This window comes from Physcomitrium patens, chromosome 5 (genome assembly GCF_059467195.1).
Source record: "Physcomitrium patens ecotype Gransden chromosome 5, ASM5946719v1, whole genome shotgun sequence".
Lineage (NCBI taxonomy): Eukaryota > Viridiplantae > Streptophyta > Bryopsida > Funariales > Funariaceae > Physcomitrium > Physcomitrium patens.
Window position 1 is genome coordinate 4,805,706 of NC_143414.1, and position 12,578 is coordinate 4,818,283.

The 12,578-nt window shown below is 42.9% G+C and overlaps 2 protein-coding genes across 3 annotated transcripts; one reads left to right on the plus strand and one right to left on the minus strand.

The window, feature by feature from the left end:
- Positions 1-482: 482 nt before the first annotated feature.
- On the plus strand, positions 483-4,282 carry LOC112282506 (uncharacterized). Its single transcript, XM_024520147.3, has 5 exons — positions 483-1,270; positions 2,058-2,303; positions 2,471-2,554; positions 2,720-2,849; positions 3,148-4,282. Exons 1-5 carry the CDS (start codon positions 1,026-1,028, stop codon positions 3,826-3,828), a joined length of 1,386 nt encoding a protein of 461 aa, XP_024375915.1. The 5' UTR covers positions 483-1,025; the 3' UTR covers positions 3,829-4,282.
- A 775-nt stretch (positions 4,283-5,057) lies between these two features.
- On the minus strand, positions 5,058-8,264 carry LOC112282507 (protein TAB2 homolog, chloroplastic). Of its 2 annotated transcripts, none has more exons than XM_073534184.2 (7): positions 7,752-8,264; positions 7,042-7,387; positions 6,735-6,804; positions 6,329-6,500; positions 6,065-6,208; positions 5,637-5,721; positions 5,058-5,398 (listed from the first exon to the last, which is right to left on the minus strand). In XM_073534184.2, the coding sequence occupies exons 1-7, from the start codon at positions 7,912-7,914 to the stop codon at positions 5,224-5,226; spliced, it is 1,155 nt and encodes a 384-aa protein (XP_073390285.1). In that variant the 5' UTR covers positions 7,915-8,264; the 3' UTR covers positions 5,058-5,223. The 2 variants fall into 2 exon arrangements, with proteins under 2 accessions (XP_073390285.1, XP_024375916.1); XM_024520148.3 differs by having other exon boundaries at positions 7,716-8,264.
- Positions 8,265-12,578: the final 4,314 nt, after the last annotated feature.

Consider the following 12,578-nt stretch of genomic DNA (forward strand, 5'->3'; position numbering starts at 1 on the left):
ATGTCAAGATGGAGGTTGTAGCAGGCAGCGTACTCAAGAACGGAGCAGGTCCACGCTCCAGTCCAAAGGGGTAAGTAGAACAAAAGTCGTCGGAGACAGTTTACAACGTACGTACTCACAGACTTCGATTTCGCTCGTCCCTCCCTCCTCGTTAGGTCGACGACGATCCTAATTCGTTGCATACGATCACTCTGCCAGTGATTGATTCAAAACGGGTTCCAGTACGATAACCCTAAACTACATGACAGGACGCTGCTAATTCGGCGTTCAATTCCAACCGACCCTTTAAGATCGTTAATCTCAACACTCCTCACAAGAAAGTAGGGGCACTATTACAAGAAGTAGGAGCACCCTGCATTGGATTCCAGTGATGGACCCAGAACCCAATCTCCCCAGTCCCACTGCCCGTAACTTGCAGTACGATTTCTGTTCTGTTCATTCATCATGATACATTCGGGAGCCTGTTTTCAAATGGGCCCCCGCCCAGTTAGCCTCGTTGCGTCACGGGTAGCCGTTAAAAGCATTTGCCCCACCAATATTTTGGATCCGAAGTCCCCAAGGCCGCATACCGACATTTGGATTGTACCAATGCGATCTGTTAACAATAAGGGATGTGAGATCCCAAGGTGTAGGGTTTCACATCTGAATGCGAAACACGCATGCCTGATAGGCCCAGTCGCGAGTTGCGAGTGTCGCATCAGCATTTCTATTTGAATTCTCCCGATATTTACGGATTGGATACATGTAGTCATTGTTTCTGCAACTGACTTGCGTATGTTTGTACAGGCAGAGGCTTTCGCGAGTTTTCTTCGCTTCCGTGGGTTGTGTACACACTTTTGTGCATTCTCGTAGTGGTTTTCGATTGGACCGTATTGCCGGTGGCTATAATGGCGGGGGCCGATTCTTGTATGCAGACGTGAACTGGTTTACCGGAGTTTTCAGTTGTCGTGTTATCTGAGTCTTTGAGTGCGCATGGTGGAGTTTCAAGAGAAGGTGGCTGGTGAGGACTTGTGAAGGAAGCAGGGATGGGGATGAAGAGAGGGCGAGAAGACGGCTCGGATGGCGCGGAGGGAGAGATAGAGTATGAGAAGCTGCGGAATGCAAGACTAGCGGAGAATCAGAAGCGCATGGAGGAGCTGGGTCTCTTGAACCTTTCCAAGTGTCTTCGAGAGAGTGTTCGTTCCCCTGCCTCTAGCCGCGCTTCCAGCCGGTCCCCTTCCTCGATTCCTCGCCTCAGCACGCCTGCTGGTCCAGCTCGACGCTCTTCTCGGTATGTCGTCGAAAGAGCTTTTTGCCCGCATCTTAATGTGAATGTCTGGTGCTTCTTCATTTTGGTGCTACCTGGCCATGCGTGACACCCTTTTTCTCTTCAAGAACACCACGTATTTATTATCGCCGGTTCCATTTGTGTTCTCATTATTGTCCTTGCACTCTCCATTTCTTGTGTGATCCCCTGGTCATTCAATCATTTACGACTACCTTTATTGCTCCTGAACATTCTTCACATGATCTTTTGGTGTCCTCTTGATTCCTTCACTTTCTGAACCCTAGTTCGTTTCTGAGCTTCCCAAGTCCGTAATGACGTTTAGCATGGTCTGTGTCGCATTGCTACTGGTAGAGAAGAAGACGTTGTCCGATTCGATGACCTCCTCAACGATGTTTGAGTAGGTCTTGATATGAAGATAGCATTTTCTCGATCTACACTGAAATCAGCTGATTTTTAGTTCCCTTCTTCTGTATTGCCGTGTAGTTTCCTGCCGCACGAACCTTTCTGATTAGGGTAGTGCTCAGGAAACTGGTTACTTGTTCTAGTACCTTGTCCTACTCTTCGCCAATTAGTCTTCACGCACGGTTGTTCACTGGTGAAGCCATTGTGAAAGTAGTGGAATTGGATCTGTTCAAGCTGCTATCATACCAAGAGTTTGCAACAAGGTGAACAGTCTTGGTATGTATGATGAACCTCTACGCGCTGACATTAACATGGAGACTCTTACCATAACTACTGGATTGGAGTTTGACCTTGACATGTGGAATGATGTATGGCCAACAAACCGCAGGTTGTCTGGATCTCCTGTTATTTCATACGCCGAGAATGTAAGAACTGCTAGTGAAGGGAAAGGGAAGATAAGTCGCCGCGCAAGTCAGGCAGGCACAGGTGGCTACCAGCCTGAAATCTACACCGAAGAGGACGAGAATCTCTTGGGCGATTTCAAGGAGGAGTGGCAACTCTTTGTTGATGGATATGATGCAAAAGGCGTTCGCATTTACGATCCAGTCCGTGGGAAGACTTGTCATCAGTGCCGGTTTCCACCTAGCCCCGACCTCATACTCATTGTGCTCATTAAGCCAGGATTTTGATGTATCTGGAAATAGTTATCTCTCGGTGAAGCCTTGCTTCCAATGGCATAATTGTGCCCTCCATCATAACTAATTGAACCTCTGAGTAATCACCTCCGGTAGTTTTTTTCAGGCAAAAGACAATGGGGCATCGGACATCATGCAGCAACTGTCAGTCGCTCCATGGCCAATTTTGTGGCGATTGTCTCTACATGAGGTATGACACCGAAGTTCGAAACTTCTGTCAGAGGTGAAGTAACCTTCTTGGGATGAATTATTCTTGGGTGCTGCGTATGAGCATGCAACAGACAATCAGAACTCTTTTCTACGAAAACCCATGGATTACCGGCTTTCTTTATGTTGACCGAACGGGCATGCGCAGGTATGGAGAGAATGTCTTGGAGGCCAACCAAAATCCGGTGTGGGAGTGTCCTGTTTGCAGAAACATCTGCAACTGTAGCTTTTGTCGCCTCAAACGAGGCTGGACCCCGACTGGATCCCTTTACCGAAAGGTTTGTTCCTTGCCTTCGCTCTCTCATCACATAGTTTGATGTAAGTGTTATTATGGTCCACTTCGAATGCTTACTGAATGAGTAGATCTACTTTTAGTTCTGAAGATGGCGTTCGAGTACCAATAAAGTGAGCGTAGCATTTTAGAAAGTGATAAAGAAGTACAGTTGTCCGGGATTTCTCTTCAATATGAACGTGTGCTACTTCAAGAGCTTTGTATTTAGCGACCGGATCTTGAATACATTCAAGGATGTAATAATTCGTAAATCTAACCAACTTTTCATATCTCACTGTGTGCAGATTAAAAGCCTGGGTTATAAGTCAGTAGCTCATTATCTCATCCTCACCCGTCGTGGTGATAATGAAGAGAGAGCAGGGGTTGAAGTACCATCTAAAAGTGCCGGTCTGATGGAGAAGGCAACAGATCTGGATGGTGAGACAGTGGCCTCTCTGGAGCCGATAACTGAGAACGCTGCGAAGCCATGCCTTGAAGCGCCTGAGCCAGTTGTAGAGAAGCCAGGCTCTCTAAAAAGGGGTCAGGAGGCCATCAAGACCAATGCTTTATCTTCTGTATGGCGTTCTAGACGTGCAGGGTCCATTACTTCGAAAGGTGTAAAGGAAACCATAGTTAAGGGCACGAATGTCATTGAAGTTAGTGAAAAGTCAGAGAGCGCGGAAACAACAGCGTCTGTTGATTCACAAAAAGAGCACGAGGCAGAGCAGCCCCAGGAGGAGTCTAAGAAGCCTGGTCGCGGCAGACCTCGCAAAACCTTGCCGACATCAGGAAAAGGGTCTTTTTACGGTACTGCACCTAGACGGAGGGTTGCAGCAAAGCCTGAGCCTGATTTGAACTCCACATATGTTAAGGAAGAGCAGGAAGTACTTACATTGGATTCTGACACTGAGGATTCAAGCTGTGACTTAAAAGGCGGCAATATGGTGCCTATTGCACATAGGTTACGAAGAAGACATGTATGCTAAACTGGAAGCTGTGATCTTCGTGGGCAGTGGAGCAGTTGCAAATATCTACCACGTGAGTATACTGCTTTGCCTACTGTGACCAAAGAACTTATGCGAAATTGACTGGTAGATTGCATCATTGTGAAGTTGAAATGGAGTTGAAGAGGGGTCTCACTGTCTCTTCATGACCCTCCAAATGAGAAAAATGAAGTGACTTGGATCTGAATATTAACTTTTTGTCTGCCACATCCTGAATAGTATGGATGTAGGTATCAATTGGTAATGTGTCGGCTGCTTTAGGAGTGTAGGGACTCAACCTATTATTATGAGAGTAATGTCTCTCGTAGATTTGCTAAAATTGTCATTAAACAAGCTGTCAGTGCAATGCCACGTGTTCTTGGAGAAGCCTTCAAGAGGGTTGTAAATATGTTTTCACTCGCTAACCACGAGTAAAGCCGGAGACATTTTGTCAAAATGGCGTTACGCTGTCACGTAGAAAATGATGTTCACCACTGGACTAATGATGTGAGTGGTTAACAACACTACGATCATCGTATTGTTTTTTGAAAGGGTGTGTAGTGAATGGGCCGTAGCGGAACAGGTACCCAGCTGGTACCTGATTGGAACTGGATGAACAGCAAATCCCAATGGCTCCTTGCACAAGAACAATTTACTAAACCCTCAACCCTGTCTAATTGTTCACAATTGAATCTGTGTGTTTATTTTTTAAAACCTCAAATTCTCCACCCTGCCACGAATATTTTAGGACCTCTCAACAATTTGTTGCCCGTCGGTTAGCTGCCCACAAAATCTGAGGAAGCTACCGGATGCCTATAACTGTAGAAAATGATGGACAGATGAAACAAAACTTAGTGCGAGCTCTGTTCCTTTTCTGCTAAATCTCAAGGAATTAAACTATTTAAATAGTAGGTAAAGGTTGTAGCTCAACAAATTATGAAACACATCCACTGCTATAACATGTATAACAGGAGAATTTTTTAACTATACAGATAAACGTTTGCACCGACATACGATAAATTCTGGAAACTAACTACCCGAATGCGGACATTTGCCCAAGGCATTCGGAGACTGCCATTGTACATAAAAACATACTCATGCAACCAACAATAGTTTGCAGCAACGCCGACAACTCAAGTTACTGAAGTGAACATGATAGATTGCCCCATCTTATGTGTGAACTAACATCTCAATCGTTGATATGGAAATGTTGAGACTTCGTAACAAATAGATGCATCAAGATCAGGCGTCACTCACACGGTTGTGCCTTGAATTACAGCGAGACTCGTATAAAAGAGTACAAATCCTAAAACCGATCAGCTTCCCCATCCTTTTCTATTGCGAGGTTGCTGTTTCTAAAAATGAGCTTTAATACGGCGTTCTACTCCAGAATATATACTACACAGGTGAGATTGGAGTATCAATCAGTAACCAAAATCCCGTGCAAAGCTCCGAATCTAGTGAGGATTGAACAGCCAAGAAGTGAAGACCACCACATTTCCTCTTCGCTGCCTCCCAAGCTTCACCTTCTGCATCTGTCTGCCGGCTTTTGCGATAGAAAGCATACCTCCAACTGGTTCACAACCAAGACATATTAGCATAATACTAGCAGACTCTCGAGCAACAAACAACTTAAGTCTTAACAGTTTAACAAATTTACGAAACGACATTATATTTATTCACCTGCATGTCACTTTCGGCTAAATATTTAAAACAATTATTCTGACTGAATCCTCTGCTTAAGATACTTTTGAAGGTGTCTTGCTAGAATTCAAATGAAAAAAAAGTCAGGGTTACATCACAGCACTTACCGATCTGCCACGCCAGTGGAGAGCACAAGGCAAGACCGTTGTGTATCCACTTCAAGTGAAGCTAGTTCCAAAGCGTTTGTCCATGCTGAACAACACAATTACCATCAGAATAGAAAATGTTCATCAGGTTATCATCACCGAAAAAGCCGAAAAACGTAGTTACTCTGCAGACTATGACCCTGGTTGCAATACTCATTACTAAAAGATCAATGAAACTATATCAATCACTCAGTTCAAAATATGGAGCTATTTTCCAACATTCCTGGAGAACGACATGCTTCACCTACTCTCTGCATTGCCTGTACAGTATTGAGTATGATTCTAAGACCACACATTAAGGCATTGTGTGCACCAAACTAACAATGACAAAATTAGTTCTTCCGAGCAACACACATTGGTCAAAATTCGGTTCTGTTATCAGTGTTTACCTGCAAGTGGAGTCGCCCGTGACGATGCCACTGCAACACCTGGAATCATGATGCCTGGAGATAAATCTATGTTTAATCTGTCAAGGTCTAACACGCTACCAAACACATCCCCTTTCGATACGCCTTCCATCTCCTCCAGCACAGCTGCAAGTGCCAGCTCATAAATGTAAGTTCAACCCCGATTTGATTACGTTTCTTTCCGCCAAAACGTAAAACTGATGAGATGGTTTTGTAAGTAGAATCGTAATGAGAATGAAAACGTGCCTTCGAATGGAAGCTGCACAAACGCCCACTCCTCCCCCCGTAGAGCATCTGGCAAATCTAAGGGAAGGGATTGTTGCTGTAACAGTAATGGAGAAGCACCCTCCTGATAACCTGGATGTTGACTGTAGACCGTCTCAAACCGTTCCTCGAGCCATTTTATGAGTGTCACACACTGCAACGTCGAATCGAAAAATTAAGCATGCATTAAGTCAAGCTTCATGGTGCCAGATAGACATCTGCGTCAACTTTAGAGAGCGGCAGACACAATACAAAAACAGTGAGGCACGTTCTCTCCTCAATAGTAGTATTGAACACTAAACGAAACTCTCCATTTAAGATGAACTTCATTCTGGATCAACATAGTTTTCGACGATGTATAATTCAAAATAAACAGTGAAGTAATCACCCGTTGACTAGGGACGGGTTGAATATCGAGCTCTTTGCAAGCCTTAGTGATTATGGTCTGCATTTGGGACCTGTCCAGAGAAGCCCAACATAAGTAACTAAATCCTCTAATAAAAAAATTCTGATAATTAAACACGCGTGGTCATGTTCCTGAGCTGTCTTTCACAGATGGTAGTGATAATTCTCAGCAAATACTACATATGCAAATAGTGCTCATGATTATGAATTAACATAGCAGCGCCTTCATATATATACAGATACATATCTATCTATAGTCATATACAGAAGTGATGGCACTCAAATCTTACCTGAAAAAACGAATCTTCTCTGGCTTAGGTACCTGTAGAGTATCCATAATGTACAATAATGCATCCCGTAATGTGACACTATTGATAACGTTATTCGGGAAGAAGCGAGTGAATTGTAGCTGTCGTCTACTGTCGCACACCACGAGCTCCCACAACTTTTTACCCCGACTATCTAGTATCGGACGAGAGCAAAAATCGAGTTCCCATTCGTAAATTGAATCAACATCCGCATCCTCTGCTATACTTTCTTCCTCACCTCCTCCAATATCTGGTCTAGCCTCTGCCAAATTGGGCACCGCATTCGTTGCTACTTTAACGACTCTTGAAAACCTTGGAAGTCCAGTAGCTGCACCAAACAATAGGTCACCCAACTGCAAGTCAACGATTGCTCGATTGAATGCATGACAACAGCATACCACACACAACCCCAGATTCACCGAAAACTGCAGAATATTTCCTCCAAGCATGCACTAAAATGAGTCGGAGAGAGAGAAATTTCGTTCACCAGGACACAAAATACCTAACGACGAACATGCGACGCGATTAATTATGCCCACACTGAATCCACGCTTCAACTGCGGCAACCGTTTCCACCAAGCGAATTTGCACTGATGTGCACACCCCAAGAATAAAAGCTAAAGGCACCAAGGACAAAGAAAGAAGCAAACACGTACTTAGTGAAGCAGCCGAATCCCAATTATTACACCCACCCGCACCCACAGAATGCAGCGACAGCGGCGCCCGCGTCCACCATGGCAGGTAAACGCTCCCCACCACGCTTTGCTTGCTCACTACTGCGCTGCTCTTCTTCCCCGAGCTGGAACTACAAACCGTGGTGCAGCACCGGCAGGATGGCACCACCCCTGTTCCCATCGAACAATACAAACTCCTACCCTCTGAAACCCTCACCTCGCACGTCCCAAATTCGGGTGTCCTTACAGTACTTCTCTCTCGCCTTATCTCCGCAACCCTTCTTCCAATACACCACACCACCAATGCTAACCCCAAAACCCGCAAACACAAACCAACATTCCCAAACAGTAACGACAAGCACAAAGACCACCGCCGCGAACTCAGCAGAGCGATGGTTGCAAAGCAGGCGGTGGCAAAACGGGGTGAGTGTGTCGTAGGGGAGAGGTGTCAGAGACGGAGAAGGGGAAGAAGAAGCCGTGGTTGGCTTTCGAGATCCGCGCTGTGGTGCTCCGAGCTCGAGAATCAGCAGCACAGCCAAAGCCAGCCCCTCCCGCAAAGGCAAAGCCAAAATCCAAAGGCATGCCCACGCTCTCTCGCACCCCAGCCAGCATCAGCCTCGGCACAGCCTAAAGCAGATAACGCTCCTTCACCCGGCGTTTCTGTGGGCCCGCCCTGCGTTTCCCGGGGTGGTGAAAATCTGGGTGTCTGTGCAACCAACCAACCAACTAATTACCACAATCCTGGGTTTACCAGTCGACTTCAGAATATTCCCGCGGGGATTGATTCAAAAGCCACATCATCATCATCCCGGGCCCCGCCCCCCGCCCGTTCCCCCCTCCTTCTTCAGGGAGAGGGACTCGTTCGTTCTCTAAGCCTGGGGAGGATTTCGATGCTTGCTTAACATTCATGCTCATTTTTATTTCTTTTTTCTTTTTTTATAAAATTTTTATGCCTATTTTTTTTTTCACATACCATGCTTTCATTATAATATTTACTAGTTGAACCTGTCCCATTGTTATGAAAAATATGCAAAAAAAGTAAATTAATATTGTTATTAAATTTAGTAACTACATGTAACCGACTTCCATACCTTGCATTTTGCAATGTACTAGATGGTGTGGTGTAACTAAGTGTGCTTTTGACCTTGACATGATTTGGCCAAGACACTAGAAGACGTTCACCTTAAGTTATTAGCTACCATTTGGCTACTTGTAACATCTAATGCTCCTTTCTATCAAAACCAAGTACTACTATAAACTATTGATTTGATACCTTTTAGAGATAATACACCTTCAAAGCTCCACATGAATCCATCCCAAAATGTCAAATTCATGAGCATGTTTCAAATGTTGCTAAGAAAATCTTCAACATTAGAATTGAAGAATTCACCAATACCAAAGGATTTCAAAGAAAATTTCTCAATAAAAGCTGAAGAAGAAAGCACATTCTTTGAAAAGATTTATAATACATGACAGTTAATAAACTTGAATTTAAATTATAAAAATGTAATGATTTTCTTCTCAAATAGACAATAATATCATTTATTAGATATCATTTATTAGAGTTTGATTAGGCATTAGTTACAAAAAAAAAAAAAAAAAACAAATAACCTTCAATAAGAGTCAATTTTAATTAATTTATAATAGGACATGCTTGATGAATTTGTTGCAAGATTAGTGTCAAGGATAAGAACATGATAAAAATAAATAAACAAGTGAGACTTCTCTCAAAGAAAGATGACAAAATAGAAATAACTTGATATGTATATTAAGAAAGAAATTGGAATAGCTATTGCCAAAAGCCAAGAAAATTAAAGACCCTTGAAACTAGACTGGAAGCAAGAAAGGAGTTGACAAGAGTGAAGAAGGCTTCACTCTTGTCTCTATATATACTATCTAACTAGGGGCTACATTGACGGGGTAGAAAGAGTTTGCTTCAAGAAAGCGTTGAGCTTCTGGCTTCCACTAAATGCTCAATTAAGTCTAAGATATAAAAATATCAAATTTATATATATAATTTATTCTCTTTTAGGGCAATTACATCAAAATATAAGCCAAGTACCAAGAAAACATCCAAATGTATGATAAAGTATCTTAAAACCTTATATATTGTTAGGGACATAGTCCTTAGAACCTTTTAGAGACAAGTTTCTAGAACCTTCTAGAAGCAAGTCTCTGGAACCTTCTAGAAGCTTCCTAATTGATGGAAGTTGCTTGAGAAGCTTCCTAGTTGGTGGAAGTTGCTTGAAAAGCTTCCTAGTTGGTAGAAGTTGCTTGAGAAGCTTCCTAAATAGGAATATATATTGAAATCGAGGCTGAAGAGTTCTTCAGTCTCAACAACACATCTCTTGGAGCTCTAGCTCACCTCTCTAGTGTTGTTCTTGTATTCATTTGATTAATCTAGTTCTTGCCAGTTCTTCTTGAACTTCTTGTTAGATCTCGAGCCTGTATTTTTGTGTCCGTGATAGTTTGTCGAGACTGAACTCACCTCAGATATCAGAGCTAGTTTCTTCCTCATTAGAGTATGGATTACCCCTCTACTTAAAGGTGTACTAGCGTTTTAGAGGTTGGGGATTATCCTCCTCTAAACTGATACTTTTTTTGTTACAATATTGGAGTCTTATTCTTCTTGGAAAGAGTGGATTATCCCTTTTCTTGAAGTTCTTAAGGCATTTTAGAGGTTGCGGAGTACCCTCCTCTAAACCAATATTGTCTTCTTGTAGAGTCATTTCTATCCTTCTCTTAGAATGGCCGGAGGCCAAGACATTAGTATGATGAAAAGTTTGGAGTCCAAATTGAATGCTATCATGAATGTCCTCGCTACGTTATCGCAAAGAACTGCAGAGATTGAAGAAGTTGTGGCAAGGCTTCATAATAATGGAGCATATGGGATGCCACAATCTAGGTTGCACCAGCCTCAAACTTCTGTACTTGGAGAAGCAACTTTGCCTCAAGTTCGACAAGCACCACTGGTTCTACAACATAAGGAGCCCCGAGTTAGCCTTTCGGACAAGTTCGATGGTACGTGTTCCAAGTTTCGAGGATTCATCAATCAAATCAGATTGGTAACAGTTTTACAGCCCGAACGCTATCCAACGAAGGAGTCACGTGTTAGGCTTGTTGGAACCTTATTTATAGGATAAGCTCTATCATGGTTTGTTCCTTTGTTTGAGAAACGATCGTCCATATTAAACAACTTTGAAACCTTTTTGGAGGCGTTTGCTGAAGCATTTGGTGAACACGACAAGGTTCAATGGACTACAACAAAGATCTGGTCACTACGACAAGGGATGCGCTCTACATCAGTCTATACATCGAATTTCAGGTAATTAGCATGCGACATCAATTGGGATGAAGAAGCATTGATGAGTCAATTCTATTGGGGTTTAAAGGACAATATGAAGGATTTGTTGTTAACTCTTCCTGATCCGCGAATGCTCAACGAAGCTATTAGCCAAGCTATGAAGTGCGATAACTGCCTATTCCAACGTCGTCAAGACCAACGCTCAAGACAACATACGGTTTGCCATGCCCCAACTATGTTGACAAGCAGGGTGAATTCACATTCAGAGGTAGAAGACATGGAAATTGATGCGGTACATGTCAAATCCCTTACTCTAGAAAAAAAAAAAGCGACGTATGGAGGAAGGTCTATGCTTATATTGTGGTGAAGAAGGCCACAAAGTTGGAAATTGCCCCAAGAAGCAAAATCAACACATTGTCAAGACCAGGGACACATTTGTTCAGGAAAACGAGGATGCCCAACCACAATAGGAATCGTGCGGCTGAACAGTGAAATATCGCAACAACAACCAAGTTCCTTTCTTTCCACTCAACCTGCCCTTTGTTTTACAATCCCTTTATTTATTGGCCCTCAAAAATTGAGAATCTTAGCATTATTAGATTCAAGAGCATCTGCTTGTTTCTTAGACGAAGAATTTACGAAGCGTCATAAGATCTCTTTAGTACAAAAATCCAAATCTGTTCATGTTGAGGTCATAGATAGGCGACCTTTATTGTCTAGTAGTGTCACCCATGAATCAGAACCTATAGAAGTGACATTTAAGGGCCATAGTAGTCATATTATTTTCAATATTATTAGAACCCTATCAAATCCTATTATTCTTGGTCTTTCCTGGTTAGAAAAGCATAACCCATCCATAGATTAGAGGTTGCGGAAGATGACCTTTCCTACAAAACCATCCAAGAGCAAGCCTAGTAAAAAATCCCGAATAGAGAAATCTTTATTCATTAGAGCAAGAGCGTTTGTAAGATCGTCCAAGGAAGGTACACCGTTTGTCATTTATGCGGCTCCAACTATTGGAGAAAAGATCTCGACAGCAAGTATACCAGAGCAATATAAGGATTTTAAAGACGTATTTCAAAAGAAAAATGCTGACATGCTACTGGAACACTGACCATATGATTGCGCCATAGACTTGCAAGAAGGAGCACAACTGCTTTTTGGCCCAATCTACAATCTATCGCAGATGGAGTTGGCGGAGTTGCGGAAGTACATCGATGAGAATCTAGCTAAGAACTTCATCCATTATTCAAAATCGTTAGTTGGGGCACCCATCTTATTTGTGAAGAAGAAAGATGGCTCGTTGCAGATGTGCGTGGACTATCGAGGCCTCAATAAGATAACAAAGAAGAATCGTTATCCATTACCCTTGATTTTTGGTCTTTTAGAATAACTTGGACATACAAGGATCTTTACAAAAATTGATCTAAGGGGAGCTTACAACCTCGTACGAATCAAGGAAGGAGATGAGTGGAAGACAACGTTCTGTACAAGGTATGGCCATTTTGAGTATAATGTCATGCCCTTTGGTGTTACCAATA